Here is a 26,372-nt window from a genome sequence, read left to right as displayed (position 1 = left end):
ATAAGAGTTCTTTACATAGATACTAAACCTGTCAGATATGGTTTACAAATATTTTCTCCCATCCTGTCTTTGCACTTTCTTAATGTGTTCTTTGCGCAAAAGTTCTCAATTTTGGTGAAGTCCAATCTTCTGGTTTTTATTCTTTTGTTTCTCATGTTTTGGTGTCATGTTTAAGAAACCATTGCCTAATCCAAAGTCATGAAGACTTAAACCTGTGTTTCCTTCTGAGAGTGTTATAGTTGTAGCTCTTACATTTACGTCTTTGGTCCATTTTGAGTTGATTTTTATATAGGGTGTGAGGTAGGGGTCCGACTGCATTCTTTGGTGTGAAGCTGTCCAGTTGTTGTATCACTGTTTGTTGAAAAGCCTATTATTTCTTCACCAAGTGGTTTAAAAAGAAAGATTTGATCTCTTACATTTTAAAAGGATCACCCTGGCTGCTGAGTAGAAGATGGTGACTTAGACGAGATAATGAGAACCAATCAGATTCTGGATCATTTTTGACAGTATAGCTGACAGAGTAGATTTCTTGATGGAATGCATGTGTGATGTGAAAAAAGTGAGGCACCAAGGGTGGTGCCAAGTTTTTGATATGGGCAACTGAAAGGAATGATTACTTTTTATTAACTTAAGGAAGAATGTGGAGGAGCAAGTTTTAGAGAAGGAACTCAACAGTTAGTTTAGATATGCCTACTGGGTATCCAGATGGTGGAGTTGACTAGGTAGTTGGATAAATTGGATAAATCCACAGTTACATTAAACCATGTTAGCATTCCTGAAATAAACCTGTCTTTGTTATGCTGCATTATTCTTTTAATGAATTTAATTACTTAGGCTTTTTTCTTTAGTTTATATTTTACTCCAATCATGCCATCTCTAATCAGGTTTAGTTGATGGAGCTATTCTAGTTTTACAGTGTGAATTAGAAAGCTTCCCATCCTTTTGGATGCCCTGAAATAGTTTTTAGAATCTACAAACTAGCTGCTCCTTGAAAATCAAAAAAGGAATCTATGAAATCATCTAGGATTCTGCATCCCCTGCCTTACCCTCTACACAAGTCATCTTTGTGGCTTCTGCCTAGCTTCTTGATCAGGTTTATACTTCTTGTGTGGATGTTAGCAACTTACATTTTCCAGAAAAGAGTCCATTTCCTTGAGATTTTCAAATGTATTAGCGTATATTTGAGTAGCATTATTTTTCATTTCTGTGTCTTTTGTCATATGCTCTTTCTCATTACAGATCTGTTTTTCCACTCTTCCCCTTGATTAAACTAGCTTGTTGGCTTATTTTATTGATTTAACTGATATTACCATCTTCAATTCAGCATGCAAAAAACGGTCCCATTTCTTATTTTTCCAAATTAAATTAAACCTGAATCAAGTACGCCATCTGCCCCCAGATTTGTCAGGGTCAGCATCTTGCCTCTCAAAGTGTCACCCTCCTCCAACATGGCCAGTCACCCTGGTGGTATTTCCGTCACCAAGCTGGGCAAGCCTGCACTCTGCAGCCCTTGCTGCCTGCCGCCACTTGAGTCGACACTGGTCACACTGGTGACTGCCACTGATCTGGGTCCCTGGACAAACTTCCATGCATCCTCAAGCTCCTCACTAGGTTCCCAGCTTACAACTTTCCACCCACTGCTTTTTCACGTCCATATGGAGCTCCTCCCAGGAGGCAGGAACACTTTGTCAGGAGTGATCTGCTCGTTTTGCTCGCATGGATCCAGAACCTCTATTGGCTTTTTCTTCTCTGATAGCCACATCCCCAAGAGTCGGAGAGGGTCTCTTTTAGAAACCTGCCCCTAAATGGTCCTCATGTCTTTTGCAGCAGAGTAGAGGCTATCCTCCTTGGAGCAGACGCCTTGGTTAATTCTGGGGGATCCATTTGCCTCCCCTTTAAAGAGTACTCCTCCTACCAGACATAAGCAAGTGTGCCAGAGCTCTCTCTCACTAAAGAACATAGAGCAAAAAAACAGAAGTTAAATCTTCAGTGAAAGATCCTGTTACCTTGTTTTTTTAACCCAAGGAACCATAACCTGGATTTTTATTGGCTCTGCTTCTATTTACGTACTTTCTAATTTGTTTGTTTCCTGCTTTTATCCTTATGAATACCTTCCCACTTTATGTTTGCTTGTTTTGCCATCCTTTTTAGTTTCTTGATTCACACACTTATTTCTTACACTTTTTTAGTTGCTATCAACTGTATTTATTTTTTTTCTTTTTTTTTTAAAGATTTTATTTATTTATTCGACAGAGATAGAGACAGCCAGCCAGATAGGGAACACAAGCAGGGGGAGTGGGAGAGGAAGAAGCAGGCTCATAGCGGAAGAGCCTGATGTGGGGCTCGATCCCATAACGCCGGGATCACGCCCTGAGCCGAAGGCAGACGCTTAACTGCTGTGCCACCCAGGCGCCCCTATCAACTGTATATAAGCCAATAAATTTGTCTTTGATTACAGCTTTAGCCAAATCCTATACATTTAGCTAAACGGTATGCCATCTTCATTATAATGAGACTGTCCATAATTGCATTTTCAGTTTAAAATATTAGGTTTCTACTTCTCTAAGTACATAAAATACAGTATAAAACATAATGATGCAATATATATGTTAGCTACAGAAATTAGCACTTCTATTTACTGCCCATCCCTCATCACCTCTAATTTTGTGTTGTTATAATTTGAGTTTTTATTTGACCTTATTCTTTACATTGTGGATATTCTTTTTCAGTTGTTATTTGAGCTATTGATTTTATTTTAAAACTGTGTTATAGTAACTATGATTTTAAGATTCAGATCCATGTTTATATGGCTCCAGTCTCTATTGACGGATCTTTCTCTTTGTCTCTCCACGGCATGAATACAACTTTGAGTCATCTTTGTCAGGAAGACCGTATGGGCTTTATACCTACCTTGGTCTTCCACAGATCTCAGTTTCTCTCTGTTGCTTCTGCTAGGAAATATAGATTTTTATGATCATAATCTTCTTCCATAAACCTCTCTAGACATTACATCAGTGTTGTGATGACGTCTGATGCAATCTGGTTTGATTCTTTTGTAGATAAGCCTTTTTTTTCTTCTCTCTATCCTGGATGCTTGTAGGATTCTTTCCCAATCCTTGGAATTAAAAAAGAAAACACACCATATGTCGATTGTTAATCTATTTTGTCTAACATGTGATTACCTTTTTTATTTGAAGAATTGAGTGCTCAGATAGCAGAAGTTTTCTTCTATTATATCTTTAGTTATTGCTCTTTCGTTTTGGTGTCTTTTTTAGAAAAAACAGTAATTCACACATGAGTCTCTGTCATTTATTCTCCGTATTATTATGTTCTCTCTGGTCATTTTTACCTGAGTCCTTGCTGTCATTCTCAGAGGGCCTCTCACCCTTATCGCCCTCTATAGCACCCATCCCTTTTCTCCAGTGGGGTTCTGCTCTTTCCTGCTTCAGTTGCTTCTTAAAATTCTCCTAACTTTATTCATTTCCCGTCATTATTCTCTTAACCCTGCCAGCTTTCGTTTGGTTTTCATCTGTCTTTTATTGCATATTCTACTTCTTACATCTTAAATCCCAGGTCTTCATAATCTCCTTGAGATACAAGACAGAAGCTGCAATTTACTTCTAATTCCTGTAGCAAATCTTTCTGGAGGCGATGTTCTTGCTGTGTGTGCGTTCTTTGTTTGCTTCCTTTCTGTTTTGGGAAGTGTTCCTGGGTTCCATGTGTATTTTAGGTCTCCCCTGGACCTGGTATTTGCTTATAGCCGGGTCAGTTATCCTGGGCCCCCCTCATCGTGTGGCTTAGATGCTATTACATTCTTCAGCTCAGATATTAATCTGGAAGACTGGATGGTGAAATTTCATATTAGCAGCCAGGGACTGGCAGCTGGTGGTAGGGGTCAGAGGGGGGCATTCTGTGCTGTGAGTGTTTCTCCTCTAATCTGTTGGCACAGCACTGCAGATGTGTACTGTTCCTCCTGGCCTCTCCCCTGTTCTCCTGCTTGTTATGTCTGGGAGATGCTCAGGCCTGTCATGGGGAAAGCAGGCTTGAATGGGCTTTGCTAGTTCTTGGGTCAAATGGCCCAGCCACTCCAGAGGCCATTGGGCTGCACGGGAGGGATGGGCTCCCCAGGGTAGGCTCTGTATCCCTCCTGTGACCCAGCCTCTCCACTGGCACTCGCTCACTCACCCTCAGAGGCTGGGAGGTCGGCCCTGCGAGCATGGCCATCCTCCCTGCAGCACCATGCTGCTCTCCCAGGAAGGAAAGCTATGAGTCAACCTTCAATCTGGTCCCACTGGCACTGTACCTAGCAGAAATTCCTCAAAGTTGGTGGCATGTTGATGGCACTCATTCCTATTCTCCAATGCTGAAGCAGATTCCCCCCTATTTTTATACTCCCTTGGTCCTTTCTGTCACTTTCAGAAGGAGGTAGCTTAGGTGGGAGTTGGACATCTGTGCTCCGCTTTACCATCTTTCCCAAAAGTTTCATAGTTAACATCATTCCCCATACTTTGTACTTTGGCATGCAGATCTATGACAGTTCCTGAGCCTTTCCTTTTCTGTGGCCCCCTTTCAAATCCCTCCTATATCCCGGCCCTCATCATAGCTGGTGCTATAGTTTCTCCCGGGCACTCTTCCTCTCCCTCTCAGATGTCGGTAGCATCCTCTCAATCAGACGAGGAATTCTGTCGAACGTGGTACTGCCAGTCTTGGGGCAGTAAGTGCCGCTCCTTGCCAGGGGCTCAGCATCTGGCATCGTAAACCACATCCTGGCTTTTAGCAATATTGATGGAATTTCCCCACATCCTCCTTTCTCTGCCAAAGTGATGACCTTCAAGTGGAAACAGAGAAGAAACCGTCCCTCTGCCCCCAAGTCCACAGTCTCCTTCCGAAGCCTTGCGTTTCACTAGAGAGCCTATTTTGGATTCCTCTGGCACACCCAGGCCCTCCTGCGTGAATCAGCAGACGTGGGCAGCCGGCGGCATGGGAAGGGGTTGCAGAGCCCCCCCCCCATCACTGCTTGGCTGCCCGCCCCAGGAAGACAGCACATCACACAATTTGCCATATCAAGTCTGTGAACAGCTGCCTCCCTACCCTTCGTGGGGAGTCACCAAGCACCGCACATCTGCTCCTTCCGGGGCTGGCGAGAAGATTCCTCCCACCGCGATGCCTGTGAAGTCCCTTCGGGGTTTCATGGGGCAAGATATAGCATTGTCCTGCAGAAAGCCGGACCAGCCTTTGTGAGAGTGCACACCCACGGAGGCTGTTCCACATCGTGTTTCCTCTACCTCCCCTTCTTGACCAATGAGAAATACAACCCTTCATGGAACCTCAGCCATGCTGGACATGTAGCATACGTTCACTTCTTCTAACCTGCCTTACGGTGTGAAGATAAGTTGTGGCTACGCCCCTTCTACAGAAAAGAGAAGCTCTCAGAGGGTTTCCTTGCTCCCTGCAAGTGGCCCAGCCAGTGGGGGCAGAGCCCCATCTCGTCTGGAGCCACCTGACTCGAGTGTGTGCCTCTGCCCTCTCCCACCGTCATCCTACAGGGTAAAATAGAACCACGGGCTCGTTCTTGTAGGTTTAGAGCAGGAGGTCTGCAATTGTGGGCCCATGGGCCAAATCCATCTCTCTGTTTTTATAAATAAGGTTTTATTGGAACACAGCCATAGCCATTCCTTTGCACATTGTCTAGGGTTGCTTTTGCAATGTAGACAGACTTGGGTAGTTGTGACAGAGACTGTATGGCCGACAGAACCTAAAATATTTATTGTTTGGCCCTTTATAGACCAAGTTTGCTGACCCCTGGTTTATGTCACAGGCTGTGGAAAGAGACCTGAAGTTAAATCCCTAGTTCCCTGTTTCTCAGCTGTGTGACCCTGGGCAACTGACTCAACTTCTCTGACTCTCATTTTACTTACCCATAAACTGGTCAAAATTATACCTTTTGAGTTTCTACCCAATGGTCAAGAGGAATGAGATGATACATGTTGTGGGCTCTGCTTAGGAGGGATGCTCCGTAACTGTGAGCTTTCTCACGATCCTGGAAGTGCAGTCTCCACCTTTTCTCTGTGGCTTCCTTTCTGGAACATTCTTGCATTTTTGTCTAAGAACGCTTCATCTTTTCTGATACCCTGTGATATAGATGAAACACGAATGCTTCTCAAGCCTCCTCAGAAGGCTGGGCAGCAGGTGTCAGTGGCACTCACCTCTGGCCGATGAACGGGGACAGGGCACTGTTGGTCTCGTTCGTTCATTCAGCCAGTGTTGACTGAGCCAGGCCACTGTACTGGAACCTAACCGGAACTGAGACAGGAACTTGGGCTGTCTCGGAGCTCTCAGCCCAGGGACAGTTGGACAGGTTAATAGGCCATGACAATAACCACAATCCCAGTGTCTCCAGATTCTGGTCCCCTTTGGAAAATTCCCCTTGCACGGTACACAGTGAATACCTGTTCCCTGGAATTGCTGGATACTGCTCGTAGGAAGACACATTATAAAAACTGCTTAGCTTCACACAGCGTCAGGCCCCACTCCCGGGCCATTGGCCTGCTCAGCACTTTGATGCAGTGTCCACACCAGGACACGGTTGGCTCACCTGACCCGCCAGCTCCCTCCCAGGACACACACTCAGCACCTCTCCAGGCTGAGGCTGGCTCCACCGGCTCTGGGCCAAGGCAGGGCAGACTGTCTTTCCTGACCTTGGAGGAGCTGTTGATCTTAGCTCCTTTCCATCAGTCCATGAGGGTGACATTCTCCCCTAGCCACCTGTACTTGGTCAAAAGAGCCCTCATTCTGTGTGCTGTTTTGGGGATGTTGATAACCCAAAAAAACTTCCAGTTCTTCCAGAACAGGGCCAGGAAAGCATGGACCAGAGAGGGAAGAGCATTCAGGTGCAGCTCATTGGGAAATCCAGAAGGACTTCGTGGAACAAGGGCCATTTTAGTGTGGCTTAAAGCAGCAAGCAGGACTTTGACAGAGGAGAGCAGAGGTCAAGAACTTAAAGTGACTAGTGTATGTGCTTGGTGGTAAAAATGAATTATAAAGGTACAGGATAAAATGTGAGTGAAAAAAATCAGGATGTAAAATTGTTGACACTTTGATGACTTCTACCAAAAAGACCTGTTGCACCAGTTAAGAGCCTAGCAAGAAACAGATGGCATATTCAGAGGACTGAGGTGAAGAAAGTTTACTTTAGAGGAAGTACTTTGGGCAGGACCAGAGGAACCAACTAGGGCTAATGCAGCACCAGAGACTCGTGACCCCCATGTGCCCTGGAGGACAAGGGGAGGGAGTGGTCACTGGAAGCAGGAGGAGGGGTCGCTTGCCCAGGGCTGGTGTTCTCTCCTCCTTGCCTCTGACTCCTGCTGGGGTGTCTGGTTGGCCCAGCCCACCTGGAAGTCAGAGGACAAGGGAGCTCAAGTGATGAGTCCAAGTCCATAGAAGTCACGTTCCAGAAACAGAGTAGCAGGGACAGGCTTGCGGGTGTGGTGAGGGTAACCAACACAGGAAATTGTACTAGTTGGGTTAGTGTGTTGGGAATACGGACACTTGTATCTTACCCTCCTTTTCTCAGACTTGAGGTGAAATTTAGAAATCACTTTGCCAAGTTTAAAGTGTTTGAGTCGAAAGGATCCAAGTGGTCTGAGGCAGCACGAGGATCCTACAACAGAAGAACCCCAAAGCAAGCAGCTGCATTTCTCCAGCACCGGAGGCCTGTCGTCTAAGTTCTGGGGACAAAGTGCTGGTTTGGGCTGAGTCAGCGCACATGGGGGCGAGCCTGACCTGGATCAGGTTCCCCAGGAAAGGGACTCGAGACCTGCAGGAAGTTTACTGGGGAACCCCCACAAAAGGGAGAGCGGTGGACACCAAATGCAGTTGTAACAGGGCCCTAAACAGAGCCCAGGGGGAGCTCTGGAGCTAAGATAGCCCTTCAGGGATGTCCCAAATCAGGCCTGAAGCCTGAGCCAGTCACCAGTGTGGGCTGCCCTGGGGAGGGGTGTGATCTTGGACAAGGCTGCCCCTTTTAGTCAAGGGCAAATCCCCGAGACACACACAGCGGTCAGTAGCCAACACTCCCAGCAGCTGGGAGGATGGAAGGTTCTGGCAACACACCATAATATCTGTTATAGGGCCCTTGGGAATGAGTGAGTCTAGACTAGCGGGCCCAGTCAGACCAGGGCAGCTGAAAGGGCATCACTTGGCCAGGAGTCCCCAAATGTGGCTGTGTAACAAAGACCCCAGTGTGCTTTATGAGACACAGTCCTGTCTCCCTCCCCTCCTCTCATTCCAGAGTTAGAATCTCTTGGGTGGGACCCGGGAATCTCCCAGAGAGGTGCGATGCACGAGTGGGCCTGGACCCACAGCTGTTACAAACTCCGAACCCAAGTGTGGTTGGTGTCAGGGAAGATTTCCAGTTCTGAGCAGTGTCTGCAGAGTGGCTGCTCTGCGCCAAGCCCTGTGCTGGGCGCTGGAACATCAAGGAACCAGGCTGGGCACTGCTTCAGACAAGGGACCTGAAAGAGTTGCAGCTGGTGGCTCGTGTGGGGCTACTGCTCCGTTGCCGCTGTTAAGGACACGGCTTTGGGCAGCATCGATGCGGGAGGCAGGAAGCTGGGTTTCAATCCAGCTCTGCCCCTAGACAGCTGTGTGATTTGGGCCAAGTCCCTTCCTTCTCCAGACCTCAGTTTCCCCTGCTGTCCAGCGAGGTGGGTTAGTGTGTCAGGGTTGTGGAAAGTAGTCCTGAGGGTGACGGCACCAACTCCGCATGCCGGACAGAGGCGTCCCTTTGCAGTGACCTTGGGGCCAGGAGGTAAAGTACATCTCTGGCATGTGCCACCTCCTCCTTTTCACCTTCTCTTCTTGATGCCCCGTCCCTTGGATGTGCCCAGCTCTGCCTTCTGTCTCCCAAATGTCCTGATTGCTCAATTTGTGTCCCACACAGATACCTGGGGAGGCCCCAGCACAGTCCCAACCTTCAGGCCTCCCAGTCTGGCATTGGGGGGGGGGGTGGTGGACACTCAAGTAAATGAGTCCTTCTTGGGTTCTGTCACCGTGGGAACCACCCTGAGGGGCAGTGCTGTCTCTAAACCCTCTTCTCTTCTCCCTCCACCAATCCTCCTGGATTTGGGGGGCAGAAAAACACGAGTTTGGACCTCGGCCCCCGTGGCTTCCTGACTGTAAAGCCTCGGGCAAGCCACTTAACCTTTCAGGTCCCCCATCTGTAAAAATGGTGTCTACTTATTTTAAGGTTGCTGAGAGGGTGCAGTGCGCCCCAGAGTCATGCTGCCAAGCCCCCACGCCTGCTTGCTCCCCGAGGGCTGGGAGCGAGAGGCGGGAGAGGGAAGGCAAGGGGGTGGACTCTGGAGGCAGTTGGCACTTGTGCCTTCTCTTCCCTGCCCTGCCAATCTGCAGTCCGGGAGGAGGGAGGGAGGCCATGTAGACAAAGGAGGAAGTCTTTCAACGCAAGGGCCATAGGACGTCCGGGCAGATTACTAAGTGGAGGAGAGAGAACCCACTTTGGAATATAGGACTGGAAAGAAAACCGCACGTGAGAGGGGCAGCGATGCCTGAAGGCACTGAGGAGTCCTTCAGCTCCGCCTTGCACTGAGAGGGGGACATGGAGCCGTGGCTCATCCAGCTTCGTGAGCTGCCTGGAGCAGCCCCGTTTCTGCAGGGTGAGACTCTGCACCGGCTGGGCTGCCCTCGACATCTGCGCCCCTGTAACTGGAGTAGAGCCTCCAGAACCCAAGACATTCCTCAGGGTTCCAGCTGTGTCCCCTGCCCCTCCATCTGAGGCCCGAATACCTACTAGAGCAACCGCACCTCTGCTTGTATACGAGCAGTGAAGGGAAGCTCACTCTCCTGCCGCAGACGTTCCTTCCGTCCTTGTTAGAAAGTTCTGCCCCTGAGAGAGCCGAAAGCTACTTCCTGGTTGCTTCCCACACAGGTCGTGGCCATTCCTCAGGGGCCCAGGAGCCATGCTGGTCCCCTAGTCTCGGTGAGAGCGCCTCAGGATATGTAGATGGGACTTCCTGTCCGTGCGGCCCCCACCCCTGGTCCTCTGTGCAGCTCCTCCAGTGCCAGGGAGCAGGGGAGGAGCTCTGCAAGCCCGGGAGCACCTCTGCACTCCCACTTCCTCCAGTGCTGTCCGGTGAGGTCTCTCTAATGTCCCTTCTCTTAGCTGGATGATATCGCTGTTTTACTAATATCTAAATCTTTCTGTAATTGTTGGTCTGGGTCCCACAAGCTTGCTGTCATTAAGGCAATGAGGGCTTTGTCACACGAAAGCAGCCAGGCTCTGATGGCTGATTTCTTTCCCCCACAGCTCAGCGTGGTCTGACTTCACAGAGCTCACAGAGCAGAAGTGGCAGGCGAAGGGAGGACCTGGCTGGGGGTGCATGTATATCCAAGAAGGGGACTTGGGCCTGGTCCCGCTTCCTCAGGCAGCCCGGTGCTGGGTGCCGAGGGTCCCAGAGGGAGGGGGTGTGGACCCTCAGGACAGTTTCTGATTCGCTGGAGAGAGTGGCCTTGAGCACAGGACTGTGCAGGGTAAAGGAGGGGTCACCACCAGCTTGGGAATGAGGGAAGGCTTCCTGTAGGAGGAGGTGTTTGAGGATGTGTGGGATTTTAAAGTCTGAGCCGATTTATGAATTTCCTATAAATCATCACAAACAGTTTGTTATGTTACAGCAACAAAGCTCAGAAGTTCAACATCAGTCCCACTAGGCCAAAATCAAGGTATGGACAGGCCTGATACATTCTGGAGGTTCTAGGGGAGAATCTGGTCCCTTACCTTTTCCAGCTGCTAGGGGCCAGCATCATTCCTTGGCTCATGGCGCTGTCCTCCACCTTCAGAGCCCGTGGTGTGGTTTGTCACACACATCTCTCTCAGACCTCTGCTGCTGTTGTCAGGTCTCCTTCTGCGACTACCTCCCTCTTTCCCTCATTATGACCCCTAGGATTACACCAGGCCCCACCTAGATAATCTAAGACAGTCTTCACACTTCAAGGCCCTTCACATAATCCCACCTGCAAAGTGCCCTTTGCTGTGTGAGGTAAAGGATTCTAGGAATGAGGATGTGTGCATCTTTTGGGAGGGGACCTTCTTCTGTCTATCACACTTATTCTTTGGAATTTCTAAAACTATGCAAGGCTGGGTGATGGGAAGAGGGACTTGAGAGCCAGAGAACCCTGGTTGCCGTGAGCCATCTGTCCCATCCCCTGCCCCTGGCCCCCATGCAGGTTGGTCTAGGGTGTGCTGTCGCCCTACAAGTTCTGGGAGATGGGCCCCCGAGGAGCTCGTGGGGCACCAGGACTGAGGAACATGGCCTACTGGCTTTCCCCCTCCCTCTGATGGACTGCTGTAACTGGGCGGTGGTGGCAGCGGCTGAAAGGCAGAGGGAGATGTCTTGGGTGGATCTTGGGTACAGGAGCCTGTCACTGGGCAGCTCTGCCAGCTGGGCTCCCTGTTTCCAGCCACAATGTGGGCTGGCCAGACGTCCGCCGGCAGGTAGGAGCTGTCCTGAGGGTCTGATGTGCATGGCTACACAGGCTCAGGTCACAGGTCCCCACACCCTGTGCCATAGTGAGGACAGCAGGGACTGCCCCCAGGAACTCAACCTGCCTGTTATTTCTTTGGGACAGACAAGTGGCTGTCAAGTAGAGGGAAACCTTACCTGTGACAGGAGGTAGAGGCCAGACAGGAAGCCCGGCTGCTCCACGGGATCGTGCTTTGGACCCACAAGGGGCTGGGTTCCGGGAGGCCCCAAATGTATTTGTTTCCATGGCTGCCACAACAAATCACCAGAAATTGCATTCCTTAAAGCAACAGAAATTCATTTTCTTACACTTCTGGAACCAAGGGTCTGCAATCAGGTGTCCGCAGGGCCCTGCTCCCTCTGAATGCTCCCTGGAAGGGTCCTTTCTGGCCTCTGGCAGGTTCCATGAGTTCCTCGGCTTGTGGCTGCCTCTCTCCAGCGTCTGCCTCTGTCATCACGTGCCCTGTCCCTCATGCCTGTGTGTCCCGAGTCTCCCTCGGCCTTTCTGTCACAAGGACCCTTATCATTAGATTGAGGGCCCACCCAGGTAGTCCAGGATGGTCTCATCTCAAGAGCCTTAAACTGATTACATCTGCAAAGATGCTTTTTCCAAATCAGGTCACATTCACGGATTCTGATGGTTAGGACTTGGACACACCTCTGCGGGGGTCACCGTTGGCTCTGCCGTGTGAACACACAGGTGTCTTCCCCACACGTGCGGTCTTCACGTGGGCACAGCTGCATGTATGCCCACGGGTATTTCCCTGTGCAAGTGCCCCGTGGGTGCAATAGAGCTAACACATGTTCACTTGGGTGTTTGCCCTTGTAAAAAACTTTCACTCGTGCTCAACTCTGATTATAGCTTATTAAGAGCTTACATTTATAGAAATCTGAAAGCTAGATGGCCTGTTTTTTAAAAGGAATGCTTTCTTCAATGAATGTTCATCAGGTTTAGAAAAGTGGAAATACAGCCACATGGAACGTGGGAATTTAAGTGCATGCCCCAATCCTTTGAAAGACTTCAGAGATGCAGAGGGGTACTTCAGAAAGGCCGAGCAGGGGCAGGTGGAATTTTGAAACACTTGTTTTCTTGGAACCACATGTATTGGTGATTAGAGAAAATTCTCTTCACTTGCATCCCAACCAGCTTCTCCTTGCACACGTCTGATGACAGGAGCTCACTACCTTCCAAAGCAGCCTTCTCCATCATTAGAAAGTACTTTTGGCTTTGGGCCGAAGTTTGCTTTCCTGAACTGTTTACCTGTTGGCCCCTCGTCTGCCAAGGGGGTGCCCAGAACCAGGTGCCCTCTCTTCCACATGAGAGCCCTTCAGAGTTTGAACCTGGCCATCACTTCCTGCCTTGGTCTTCTCTTCTGCAGGCTAATTTTTTAATTAGTTTAAATTAATGGTGGTTCCTGGGGAGCTCCAGCCCCAGTAAAAGTGACCTGAATTATTCCAAGATTTGAGTGTTTCAAATGCCTGTTTATCCTAATTAGCATCTTAACTACAGCGGTGCCCTCTGCCTCTAACGAGCCACATTTTAACATGTTCCATATTTTAATGGATTTTATTTGAATGAACTGTTTAATCAAGTGAAGACACATTTCATGAATGAATAGAAGTAAATCTATAATTATACACTTTAGTCAGGTAAGAGGAGTGACATTTTGGCACAATCCAGGGCTATATATAGCGAGTGCATTTGAATGACAAAGTAGGTTACCTTCACTTCCATAGGAGAGCTGGGAATTCGCTATGCTCTCAAGTTCATTTCGTAACCTAATTAGAATTTTCTAAGAGTTGTAAAGTGCATGTGGCGCAGATCTGGTTCTCCCCACCTTTACTTGGATCTCTGACTTTCTAGATGATTCCTCAGCTGGTGCAGCAGCCTCATTAGGGAAGGTGGCCGGGGAACTCCTGGCCATGAAGCCAAGTATCCGAGGGTCTCCGACGCTCCTCCAGTCATCCGCCTTGCATTTCATGGCCTTCATCAGAGACTTCGCTGCTTGGGCGTGTGGTCAGACAGTGACCACTTAGAGCTGTAACAACGCTCTGCTTTCCTCCTCTGCCTTTCTTACTGTCTCTTATGCCTTCTCCCTCCTTTCCTTCTTTCCGTTCTTGCTTCTGACATGGTCAGGACATGCTCCTCACGCTGGGGGCCAGGAGTAGCAGGATCTGGGGATGGAAGAGGAGACATAACTATGGGATGGGGCAGGAGAAGGCAGGGGTGGGGTGAAGGAAGCCATAAAGGCAGATGGTGCCCCGGACCTGGAGAAGGTGGGTACAGTGACGTGGGGAGGGGGGCTTTCGGGCAGGCTGACAACCCTGCTGTGAGCCTGGCAGTCCTGTTGCTTTTACCCCTAAAATGTGTGGTTCCCATCTTTAGCTGCACGTGGGAACCACCCGGAGAACTCTAAAAATGCTGATGCCCAAGTGCTAGCCCAGGAATTCTAATTGGTTTAGGATGCAGCCTCGGCATCAGTATTTTTAAAAATTCCCCAGGTGGTTCTGATAGGTAGTCCAGAAGGCTCTGGGTGACTGTAGCCCCAGCCAATACCTTGACCACAACCTCACAAAAGTTCTGAGCCAGGACCACCCAGATAAACTGCTCCCACATTCCTGACCCATGGAAACAGTGTGAGATAATAAAGCCACAGAGTTTGGGGAAAATTTGTTACACAGCTGTGGATGACGAATACAGATTATTAGTTGCCCCAAACATACCCCTAAGTGGGTCACTTCTTGTATCCCCACCAGGGCCTCTGGAATTTCTCACCTGGTTGGTTGATGGGGCTGCCTCCCTGGCCTTCCTGTGTCCCTCCTGCCCCTGCCCCTCACTGGCCCCATGGCAGCCTAAAGCACAGTTCATGTCACCTCTCCGTGAAACCTTGTCCTGGCTTCCCACTGTGCGTAGGCTCACGACTAGCATCTTTAGTGTGAGTTATGAGGCCCTTATGGCCTACTCTTCATTTCATGCCCACAACCCTCCTCCCTCCCTGGCCCGTGCTCTGCTTTAGCCCAGCCTGGCTCTTCTAGCTTCCCTCCTGCTCTCTCCCACCATGGGACCTTTGCATGCATGGCTTCTCAGCCTGGAATCCTTCTCCTGCGTTACCTCCTGAGCTGGGTCCGTCTTCTCCATTACAGCCTCTCCCAGAGCAATACTCCCGAACTTGAGAGTACTCCCTTGCCTTGGTAGGTACCAGGGTGGTCATCTGATTAATGTTCCTCACGCCCACTAGATAGAGACCCAGAATGTGAATGGTTTTGCTCAGTATCAGAGCCCTAGTACCACCTCACATGGTGCATGGAATAGGAGAGATGTCAATATCATGAATGAATGTATGAATGAATGAAACAAAGAAAGAATGAGCGAGTGAATGAATGAAGGAGAAAATGAGAAAATCAATGAGAGAGACTGGCAGGAACAAACGGGCCCCCATCTAGAATAACCAGAGCACTAGGTAACTGTCCAGAAAGAGACTCAAGCCCATTGGCAGTGACTGGGCATCAGATGGAATTCCAGCCCCAGGAATGAAGCAGGAGCCCAGACTAAGAGCCTGAGATCGAAGACAATCTCTGGCCAGCTGACATACCTATTCCTCTGGTCTTTTCTTCCTCCAACCTGTCTGTTTCTCCCCCTGCATCTCCCAGGATAGATACAGACTGGCTGTGTCCCCGACACCTCAGTCAGTTGGAGGAGTGAGGCCAGTGTGATGGCTTCATTGGAGTGACAAGTCCCCATCTCCCCTTCCACCACAGCCCCGTGACCCAGCTGGGAGGGAGATTGTGTGCATACCTCCTGGGCCTGCTGGTCACATGGTTGATCTGACCTCATGGGGTTTTCTGCCTGCTCACCCTGAGCAGGACGGCTTTCTCCCAGAGCCACTGATTCTGCCTAGCTCTTGACTTCTTTCAACATTTTGGACTTCCCTAGAGCTTAAAGTCTGAGCTTAAATGTTAAACTTCTTGGATTTGGATTTTAGATTCCCAAGGCTGCCTGGGACCCCTTAGGAGACATTGTTGTCATCCCTTGTAACCTTTATACTCCCCAGCCCTCTGTGTCCGTGGCCTCCCTAAAGGGTCCTTCGTGTCGTACATCTTCGGCCAGTGGACTGAATAGCCCTCTGATCCACACTTCCTCAGGAGTTATATCAATTCTGTTGTTTCTTTTCCATGTTTTGATTCCTTAAAAATACCATTTATTACTGATTTCCCCCATTTGCTTTCTCTAAAGAGGTCCATTAAAATAAATACTTGAGCTGAGCTCAGACTTCTTGGTGCTAAAATTACGGTGGCTGAACGCACCACCATCTGTTCTGACCTGTTCTGGCTCATCAGGCTTCCAGAACTGTCCACAGCTGGCAGGATCCAGAAGAGCCAGCCTGGGAGCATGCTGAGAGCACAGGACTGGGAATGACACTTCACTTTCCTCATTTGTGAAATTAGGGACAGAGTGAGATGACTTCTAGGGTGTTTTAGCTTTGTTTGTTTTGAGCTCTGACTGCCTAAAAAGATAGTTTATTTGCCCTAATTATAGACAGTTTTCATGCACATTCTTATTCACAGGTAGACACCCCAAGCCATAAGCCTGGGCACAATCATTCCAGCTTTTAAGCCAAGTAAAGAAGTTGAGAGTTTACAAAGCCATTCTGCATCCTCAGTGTTTTTGCTGGGCCCCGAAACAACCCTGTAAATTACATGCTGTGTTGTGCCCATTTCAGAGGTGAAAAGACTCAGCCCCAAAGGAGCTCTAAGAGTTCCCATGAGCATGTGTGGCAAGCAAGCAGAGGGCCGCTCCGCATGCCGGGTAGCGGGTGCACCAGCTGCACTGCCTCTAGCCAGGGTGACTTTGCACATTTTCCATGTCTAATAATTATTGTTGCAACACCCCCTGACACACAAAACTAAAAACGGGGCTCCACCTGCATCCCAAAAAGATTTGTGGCAGCAGACATAAACTGTAATGCCAAAGTCAACTTTGTTTGTGTAATCAACTAGTTCCCAGTCTTCCTTCAAAACAGAAGTAAGAACGAAGGATGGACAGGGTTCACCCTGACTGCAGCAGCTTCGTTCTTTGTACAGAACATTTACCACAGAGTGTTTCAAGCATTCGGGAAACACAGAATAGCAAACACCCATGGACTCGTTACCCAGAATTAATAAATGCTCAGATTTTGTTCTGTTTATGTCATATTTGTCTTAAAGAAATAAAATACAGCAGTTCCCACTGAAACTCCATCCACTGTGGTGGCTTCCCAGTTACCGTCCTGCAACGCTTGGGGCCGGCTTATTCCAAACACTTTGATATATGCATTGGAAGACTCTACCAATGGTTGAAACAAGAAGTGCTGCTTTTACTGTGATAAAATACACATAATGTGAACGTTTTATACATAACATGAATTTTAACCGTTTTTTGAAGATTTATTTATTTATTTATTTTGGGGGGGCAAGGGGAGGGGCAGAGGGAGAGGGAGAGAGAATCCTAAGCAGACTCCTCACTGAGCGTTCTCTACACAGGTCTCAGTCCCATGACCCTGAGATCATGACCTGAGCCAAAACCAAGAGTTGGATGCTTAACCGACTGCACCATCTAGGCGCCCATCCACTTGACCATTTCAAGTGTGCAGTTCAGGGGCATTAAGCACATTCATACTGTTGTGTTACCAGCACCGCCATCCATCCCCAGATCTTTTCCCTCCTCCCAGACAGTCACTATACCGCTCAGACACTAACTTCCCATTCCCTCCTCCCCAACCCCACGTAGCCACAGGTCTACTTTGTCTCTATGAATTCAACTCCTGTAGGTACCTCATATAAGTGGAATTAGAATATTTGTCCCTTTGTGTCTGGCTCCTTTCACTTAATGTAATGTCTTCATTTCGTCCACATGGTAGCATGGGTCAGACCCTCATTCCATCATAAGGCTGAATGATGTTCCATTGCATGGATACACCACATGTGTTCATCCCCTCATCTGTTGATAGACTTCTGGGTTACTTCCATCTTTTGGCTTTTGTGACTAATGCTGCTGTGAACATGGGTATACAAATACATCTTGAAGACCCTATTTTCAGTTCTTTTGAGAATATACGCAGAAGCAGAATGCTGGCTCATAGAGTTCTTTATGTTTCACTTTTGAGGGACTGCCATATTGTTCTCCACAGTGGCTGTGCCATTTTGTGCACCGGGAGTCCCATTTCTCTATGTCTTCGCCAATGCTTGCTGTCTCCTGTTTTTTGATAATAGCCATCCTAATGGGTGTGAACAAGAAGTGCTTGTAAGGACCATCTCCTCCTAAGGAAGAAGATACCAAAGCCCTGAGACAGGGAGAGTCACACAGCGAGGCCGAGGTCTCAAGCAAGTCGGTGACAGAGCAGAACCTAGAACCTGGGGCCCCTACCCCACACCTAGTTGTTTTTAGTGAAACACACAGCCCAGTTTCCATTGCTTTCTGTCAGCGGGTGCTCAGCCGTGGCCACAGGCCAGATACAAATTTCAGATTTCTTTGGTTTGGCGTTACTTTGTTCTGTGTGTTTAAATAATTCAAAATCTAGGGGCGCCTGGGTGGCTCAGTCATTAAGCGTCTGCCTTCAGCTAAGGTTATGATCCCAGCGTTCTGGGATCGAGCCCTGCAATGGGCTCCCTGCTCAGCGGGAAGCCTGCTTCTCCCTCTCCCACTCCCCCTGCTTGTGTTCCCTCTCTCACTGCCTCTCTCTCTGTCAAATAAATAAATAAATAAATCAAAATCGTGTCAACATTTTAAGATATGAAAGGATCTTATATTTTTAAAAACCTAGATTTCTGAATTCTTCCCCCTAGATCAGAAGATCTAGTGACCCCAGACTAGCACTGTGACACAGCATGATTGGAGCAGCTGCTACCTTAGATGGGACATGGGGTCACCCATTTGCCACTGTCCCCACCACTCCCTGACATCCTTCCACACAGACTGCTTCACACACTGGCCGGACCCGGCAAACCCCAGAGTTTGCAGACCTCTGTTCTCCAAACACATAGATGTTAGCTGTCTGCATGTCAGTGGACAGGTAGTTACGTGAAACAGCCCAGGCTGGTTCCGTAGCCCCTTACTGTTTCCTCTGTTCTGCACCATCTGTCTGAGTGTCTTATTATTACTTCACACTAGAAGTGAAATAATATTGCAAATAAATAATGCAAAATACAAATAGAGGTGTATGTGAACAGTCTGACTCGGAGACCGCGTGATAGGGCAGAGAAACACCAGCATGAAAGGCCAGAGATTCGGATGCCCGTCTTGACTCTCCCAGGAAACCCCTGCACAAATCCAGTCTGCTGTCCTTGTGTCCCTGTGTCACCTGCCCGGTGAGATGGGTCTCACAGGGCCTAGTTTATAATGAAGGGGAAAGATCGCTCCTTTTGCATTGTTGGTGGAGAAAACCAGCCCAGTTGAGCTGCTTTCCTGGGCTGACCCCTCTGAACAAACCTTTCCTGTCTTTCCCGTGGCTGCCAGCACACCCACCCACTGCTTTCTCTTTGTAACAGGTGAGAAACGACCTGACTGGGGTTCTGTATGGTGAGGACATCGAGATTTCGGACACTGAGAGCTTCTCCAACGACCCCTGCACCAGTGTCAAAAAGCTTAAGGTAGGTGTGGCTGGCCACAGCCTGGAGGACAGACGGACACTGTGCCCTGGGCTTCCCCACATCCCTGACTCTTAATACCCTTGAGTTCTGGCTGTCTCATCTCGTCCTGGCATTTCGCACGTGGGGAGAGGCGCCCAGACGCTGGCTTCCCTTGGCTTCACCCTGGGTTGGCCAGCCGTGACCAACAGCCTGGTTGCTGAGTGCACAGCCACATGGAGCTTCCTTGGTGATTTTGTATCTCTCAACTGAGCCTCAGAGGCAAGCAGGGTGTGAGTTATTACCTTCTTCATTGCGAAGAGGTTGAGAGAGAGGGGCTGTCTTGCCCAAAGGCACAGCGAGGAAGTACAGTTGTTGGGACTGAAAGTCTAGGCTCCTGACGCCTCTCGGTACACTCACTCGAGGAATGGAAAGGGCCAACTAGAAGTTTGCCCAGCTGTAAGTGGTCTCTGCCGTTTGTCTGCTCATCCCACAAACACTCTCAACCAGCTTGTTTGTGCCAGACTCCTCCTGGGCTCACTGACACAGTCAGGCCTGCCCTTGTCCTCAGGTTGCTCACAGCTGGTGAGAAAGCCAGTTAACTCTCTGGGGATCGGGAACAGAGGGGCCTGGGAACAAAGGGAGGAAGTGACTCATCCCGCCTAGGGAGAGGGTTCAGACAAGGCTCCAGAGAAGCATTTGCACCTGGCCAGGGAGGAGGAGCAGGATGGGGGCCTGCAGGTGCCCAGCAGGGAAGGAGGGCTGAAGGTAAGAAGGCAGAGCGACCATGCTCATCACGCAACAGGGACCAGCAGGAATTCCACAGAGCTGGTGTGTTGGGGCTGAAAAAAGAATTTGGAGCCAGGTTCCACAAGCATTGAATGCCGAGCTAAGGAGTTTGGTCTTTTATCCAGGGGGCAGTGGGAAGTGCTAAGGGGTGTATAAGCAGGTGCAGACATAGAGTGGTCACCTTCCTGTCTCCCTCTCTTCCTCTCTTCCATTCCCTCAAGCCCACATTTAGGGTTGTTGATATGGAGAGCCCAGGTGCCAGTTGCTGACATGCCCCCTTCCTTCTTGGGCAGGTTCCGGGTTACACCAGTCAGAGCAGGTGGCAGTCTAGAATTCTTGTCTTCCAAAGCCCTCGGTTCACAGACGGGAAGACTGAGGCCCAGCACCAAGGAACAAGGGAAGCAGAGCTCTGATTTCAGGGGCAGACACTGTACCTGTGTGTGACATTTCAGCCCTGAGAGCCCCTGCAAAGAAGGAAACCATAGCTAAGTAGGGCCTGCTGGCAGCCCAGGTAGCTGGGGCCGGCTCTGCCCACGCTGTTCCACACAAGCTGTGTGGCCTGAGGGTCCGCTCGGGCTGTGGGGTCCGGAGGACCCAGAGCAGTGGGGTGTCTACTCTGTAGGGAACAGCTGGGGTGGGGCCAGAGGAGCCTGACACTGTGCAGACGTCTTCCTACCACACGGGGCAGCGTCTCCCCAGGGTGGGCACTTGAAATAGCTTCTTTCTGAGCCTCAGAGGCCCCACGGAGCTCTGTGGGCTTTCAAGCTTAAAGAGCCTTTGTGTGTGGACCAGAAGCACTAGCTGAAAGTCTGCGAGAAATTAGGGATGGACCTGGGTGCTCTTCTCTTCAACCAACTAGTGCCAGCGGAAGTAGGAGTGACAGACTGATTATGGAGATGGTGGCCTGCCTGTGCGGTGCCCTGACCCAGAGCCAGGCCCGATGCAGAGCCTTGACCTTCAGCTCTCGGACTGAGGGTGTTTGTGCATCTCTGTGTCACAGATGGGGAACGTGAGGCTCAAGAGGTTAAGGATTGACCCGAGTCACACAGCTGGAAAGCGGTGGGCTGGATTCAAGCCTGGATCTGGGTGACAGGGCAGCTCAGGTCTCTCCACCGCCCCACACAGCTGCGGTGCCCAGAAAGGATTCCAACATCACATAAGCTGGGGGAGCCGAGCCCAGTCTGTCTGTTGGCAAAGGAGTCCTTGTGGGGGAAGCACTCTTCCCCCAGAGACCTGCACGGCTCCTTCTCCAGCCTTCTCATCCTTGCTCAGTTGTTCACATTTTCCAGAGGCCTTCCCTGAATGCTTCACTTAAAATTAAATCCTTGGGGTGCCTGGGTGGCTCAGTCAGTTAAGCGTCTGCCTTTGACTCAGGTCATGATCCCAGGGTCCTGGGATCGAGTTCAGCACAGGCTCTCTGCTTGGTGGGGAGCCTGCTTCTCCCTCTTCCTCTGCTGCTATGCCTGCTTGTGCTCTCTCTCTCTGTCAAATAAGTAAATAAAATCTTAAAAAAAAAAAAAAAGTTAAACCCTTGCCTACCTCCTGCTGATTTGCTCCATTTCACTGATGGATGTCTGTATTCATTTCCAAGGGCTGCTGTAACAAGCACCACAAAGTATGTGACTTCAAGCAACAGAAATGTATTCTCTCACATTCTGGAGGCTGGAAGTCCAAGGTCAAGGTGTTGGCAAGGCCATACTTTCTAGAGGGCTCTGGGGCTCTCCCGTGACTTTCTCTTTGCTTCTAGTGTTGCCAACTATCCTTGATGTTCCTTGGCTTGCAGCTGCGTCCCTCCAATCCCTACGTCATAGGACATTCTCCCCTTTCTCTTCACATCATCTTCTTATACGGATACTAGTTGTGTTGGATTACAAGTCTACCCTACTCCAGTATGACCTCATCTTTACTAATGACATCTGTAGTGACCTTGTTTTCAAATCAGGCCACATTCTCTAAGGTATTGGGGGTTCCACATATCTCTGGAGGACACCAGTCAACCCTTCACAACATCTGACCTACTGTCCATGCTGTCCAGTTGTTTTATCATCTGTCTCCTCCCACTGGAACATAAGCTCTGGGAGGCAGTAGTCTCTGCTGTGCTCACTGTGTCATTCCCCATCACCCAGAGTCAAATTAATTTGAGTGTGTGTAAGTAAAATACCAAGTCTGGACAGACAAAGCCAACAGAGAACACAAGGACAGAATACTCAGGAATAAAGTAAAGTAACTTCTGGAACACTCAGAGAAAGAGCAAATCTCTGGTTTACTGGGGTAAAGGATAGAGAAGGAGGTACAGAGGACGAGGAAGAAAATTAAATACCAAAGAACAGAATTAAAATCTGCATTGGAGGTATTAGAGAGCAGAGTTAATGCCAAGAAAAATAAAAATCAATAGTGTGAAGGACAAACTTGAGATATTTCCCAGAATTCAGAGGAAATGGTGAAAGTTGTCAGTCTAAGGAGGGAAGAGCTAACAGGGACACTGGAGAAGGGAGATCCTAAGAGAAAACGAGGACAGATGAAACAGAACCAAACTCAAAACAAAATAGGCACCATGGTAGCAACAAGCACACCTTGTACCCAAATCTTAGTTTCTTTTTTTTTTTTTTTAAGATTTTATTTATTTATTTGACAGAGAGACAGCCAGTGAGAGAAGGAACACAGCAGGGGGAGTGTGAGAGGAAGAAGCAGGCTCCTAGCGGAGGAGCCTGATGTGGGGCTCGATCCCAGAACACCAGGATCATGCCCTGAGCCGAAGGCAGACGCTTAACGACTGCGCCACCCAGGCGCCCCTCAAATCTTAGTTTCTAACGCCGTTTTCCATAAAAGGGATCCAGGACTCCTTGGAGAGATGGCTGATTCTGGGACTGGGGCCGGAAATACGCAAGGTGATCCTGGAGAATCTTCTAATGCTAGAAAATAAGGGAGTGCTTGAAACAGCAGCAACACACACTGATGGGAGGGTGTCGGAGCCAACTGAAAGAGCTCCCAGTGGCCAAAGCTGGGACAATGTCAGCACCAAAACAAAATAGTATTGGATTATAACCCAAAGTATAAAGATAAATATCCATGTGTCCATGCTGCTATGAATAAATAAATGGGAAAGAACAAACAAATCTATACAGAAGAATTCCAAATAATTTATGTTGATATTTCATGCTCACGGAGATAGAGCAGAACAAACCCCTTCTTAAGTGACTTCCTTCCAAAGAGTATACTATAGAAAGAGGGGAAGAGTAACTTGATGGTGCAGAAATCAGGCAAACACAACAATCTCAGCCAGGTGACCAAGGTCAACATCAACAGTGATAAGCCACGTTGATAGGCTGTACCCTTGATAGAAGGGGATGAGAAGGCCAATTTCCCTCCATGGTCTTCCTTCCCAAAACCCATGCCGCAAGCCTAAGCATGAGGAAAACGTCAGGCAAATTCTAGTTGAAGGCCGTTTTCCTGATACTCCTCAAAACTGTCTAGGTCTTCAAAAATAAGGAGCGCCTGAGCCAAAAGGAGCCGTCGGAGACGTGACAACTAAGTATAATATGGTACTCCGGATGCGATCCAGGAATAGAGCAAGGACATTAGAGGGAGAAAATGAAGGAAATCTGAATTAAGTATGGACTCTAGCTAATAATAATCAATATTGATTCATTAATTGTATCAAATATACCACACTAACATAAAATATTAATAGTAGGGGAAGCTGGGTGAGGAACATAGGGGAACTTTCTATCTTTGTCATTTTTCTGTAAATCTAAAACCAATCTCAAATAAGTTTATTTTTTAAAAAAGGAGACACACTTAAGTGGGCTCAAGGGAGTCCTGCTGGATTGGACTGACAGAATTGCTAACAGTCAACCTTTTTTGAACTACAAGATCAACAATTTCATAAAGGAAATGTGTGCACTTTATGTGCTCAGTCTAGCTGGCCTTTCCACATTCTAGCAGAATTGGTGAAAAGAGAGTCATACCAAGACACATTTTGGCAAAAGCCTTGAAGTATGAACATAAAGGGGAAAAATCTATAAGTATCTAGGCCAGAAAAAAGCAAATTTCCCACAAAGGTGCAAAAACCAGGCCACCTCGACTCCTCTGCAGCATTCAATCCCAGAGACAATGGAGCAGCTGGGACACATCCTCCCCGGCGTGCTAGTCAAGGCGTACTAGCCAGGTGCCCTTCTCAGAGTTAATCCTTGAAGTCCTATGTCAGCCCGCCGAGAACAATGGCAAACTTCATAGCAGGTCGTGGCAGAGACAGCTGAGTGGGGGCCACTGGAACCATGGACAGAGAGCTCAGTCTAAATCATTGTTATAAAATTGTACACAGGTGCAGAAGTTCGTGTTGAAAGCAAACGTACATATACATAAGGTGCAAAAATAGATACTCTAATAACAATAACTGAGAGAGAAAAATCCAAATTCCATTCACAGAGCCCCAAAAAGTGGGTGAATAAAACGTATGGGTGGTAACCTCCTGGTCTTAAGTAAAAGAGGGACTCCGCAGAGCCCACCTTGCTCATGAGTTTCCTAAATAAACATACAAGCTAAAGAAGGCTTTGAATAACTTGATGGTAAAGATAAACAATGCAAAGAGAACCCGAAGCTTTGGGCAGAGAAGGTAGAAGCAGGGAAAATCTAGTCCACATATTGAAAACCAGAAAGCATAACATATAATTGCAGACCAAATAGAGCCATTCTGACCATAAATTCAAACGGGTCAATCTCCCTATTAAAAGGCAAAGACTTTGAGAATTATGTTTTTGAAGAACTGATTACAGCTATTGACAACAGAGGAAGTAACCCAGAAAGGTCATAGGTAAAAGGTTGGGCACAGGTAGATCAAGCCAACCAAACCAAGCCAGAACCCCAGTGTTCATATGAGACCAAAGGGAATTCAAGGTACTGGCTGCGATGAAGGAGAGAGTCATTCTCTATAGACAGGGGTACCATTCACCATGAGAATAACACACTCACGGACCATTATTGCTGTAAATTGCATCTCATTGAAATATATAAAGAAAAGCCTGTTAAAATACAAAGGAGAATTGACAGAAACACAATAGCATTGGGAGCCATAACGCTCTCAGTCTTGGGCAGATCACCCAGGCGAAAATAAGCAAGAGCACAGAGGAACCAAATCATAAAATTCATCAGGCTGATTTAGCAGATAGGTACCAAAGTTCCCCCAAAGGAAGTCAAGAAAAAAAACCATCTCTGTGTGATGAAGACCTGAGGCCTTTAAGCTCCTTCCAGGCCTTTTCCAAACATGGGGCTTGAAAGTGAACTGTTGCCAGGCTGGGCGGGGAGCGGGGCGGAGGCTGCCCCTGGCTATTTCCAGGGTGCCTGCTCTGAAGCATTGGGCCCCGTAGGGGAGAGTACCGGGCTTCAGAGGCTCTGTTCACTTTATTTGCTTTATCTGCCTTCCCTGGAGCAGCCCCCCAACCCATCATTCAGAGTTCAGTTTCAAGGAAAATTTCCCTAATTTATAAACCAGCCGATGAGCAACCTTAATTCCATCTGTAGCGTTCACTGCCCCTGGCCGTGTCACGAAGCACCTTCCCGGGTTCTGGAGATTAGCAAAGAGGACATGGGGGGGGCGGGGGGGCTTTAGTCTTCCTGTCATAGGAAGACCACAAAAATAGGTCTTCAGGTGGACTGCTGCCCTCTTTGCTCCACAGGAGAGGCCTCGTGGGAACTTCCCCCATCCCTCCAACCCCACAGGCCAGGAGCCTGCTTGGACTGCCAGAAACTACGGTTCACACAGGCACTCCAGGGGGAAGAAAAGCAACGAATAAACATGGTGCATCTTCCCAGCAGGCCAGTTTTGCTCAGAAACATGGGAAGAAAAGCATTATTTTTATCTTAAGATAAACATAGATATGCTATTGGAATGCTAAATATACGTGAATTTTCAAGATAAAATAATAAACTTTACAGAAGTGGCATGCTTTCCCAGTGGGTTGCTATGGGCTATTCCTTCTTTACTTCCTTCGTTAAGAATATATGTCTCCTTGAGATGCCTGGGTGGCTCAGTCGGTTGAGCATCACCCTTACGGCTCAGGTCATGATCCCAGCGTCCTGGGATTGAGCCCTGCATCGGGCTCCTTGCTTGGTGGGGAGTCTGCTTCTCCCTCTGCCTGCTGCTCCCCCTGCTCGTGCTCTCTCTCTCTCTGACAAATAAAATCTTTAAAGAAAAATTTTTTTAAAGAATATAGGTCTCCTTAAGGTATAGACTTGCCCAATCACTATGTTGTACATCTTAAACTAATGTAACATTTTATGTCAACTATACTCCAATAAATAGACAGGCAGACAGATTAAAATGAAAAATAAATGGGAGGGCTAATCAGAATAAAAAGATTAATGTAACAACAGCAACAAAAGAATATATGTCTCCTGCTTCTCTGCCTTTAGGCATATTTCTGGTAAGGAAAAACATGTCTAAGA

The 26,372-nt window shown here is 48.4% G+C and overlaps 1 protein-coding gene across 1 annotated transcript in view; it reads left to right on the top strand.

The window, feature by feature from the left end:
* The window catches only part of GABBR2 (gamma-aminobutyric acid type B receptor subunit 2), a 333,176-nt gene that overhangs the window by 147,912 nt on the left and 158,892 nt on the right, over nucleotides 1-26,372 (top strand). The window contains exon 4 of the mRNA XM_040631654.1: nucleotides 19,062-19,163. Within this exon, the coding sequence (XP_040487588.1) occupies nucleotides 19,062-19,163 (102 nt within the window). The remainder of the gene's footprint in view (nucleotides 1-19,061; nucleotides 19,164-26,372) is intronic.

Source organism: Ursus maritimus, unplaced genomic scaffold (genome assembly GCF_017311325.1).
Source record: "Ursus maritimus isolate PB19 unplaced genomic scaffold, ASM1731132v1 scaffold_17, whole genome shotgun sequence".
Lineage (NCBI taxonomy): Eukaryota > Metazoa > Chordata > Mammalia > Carnivora > Ursidae > Ursus > Ursus maritimus.
The sequence above is the reverse complement of the archived record's forward strand: the minus strand, read 5'-3'. Positions and strand labels throughout refer to the sequence as shown.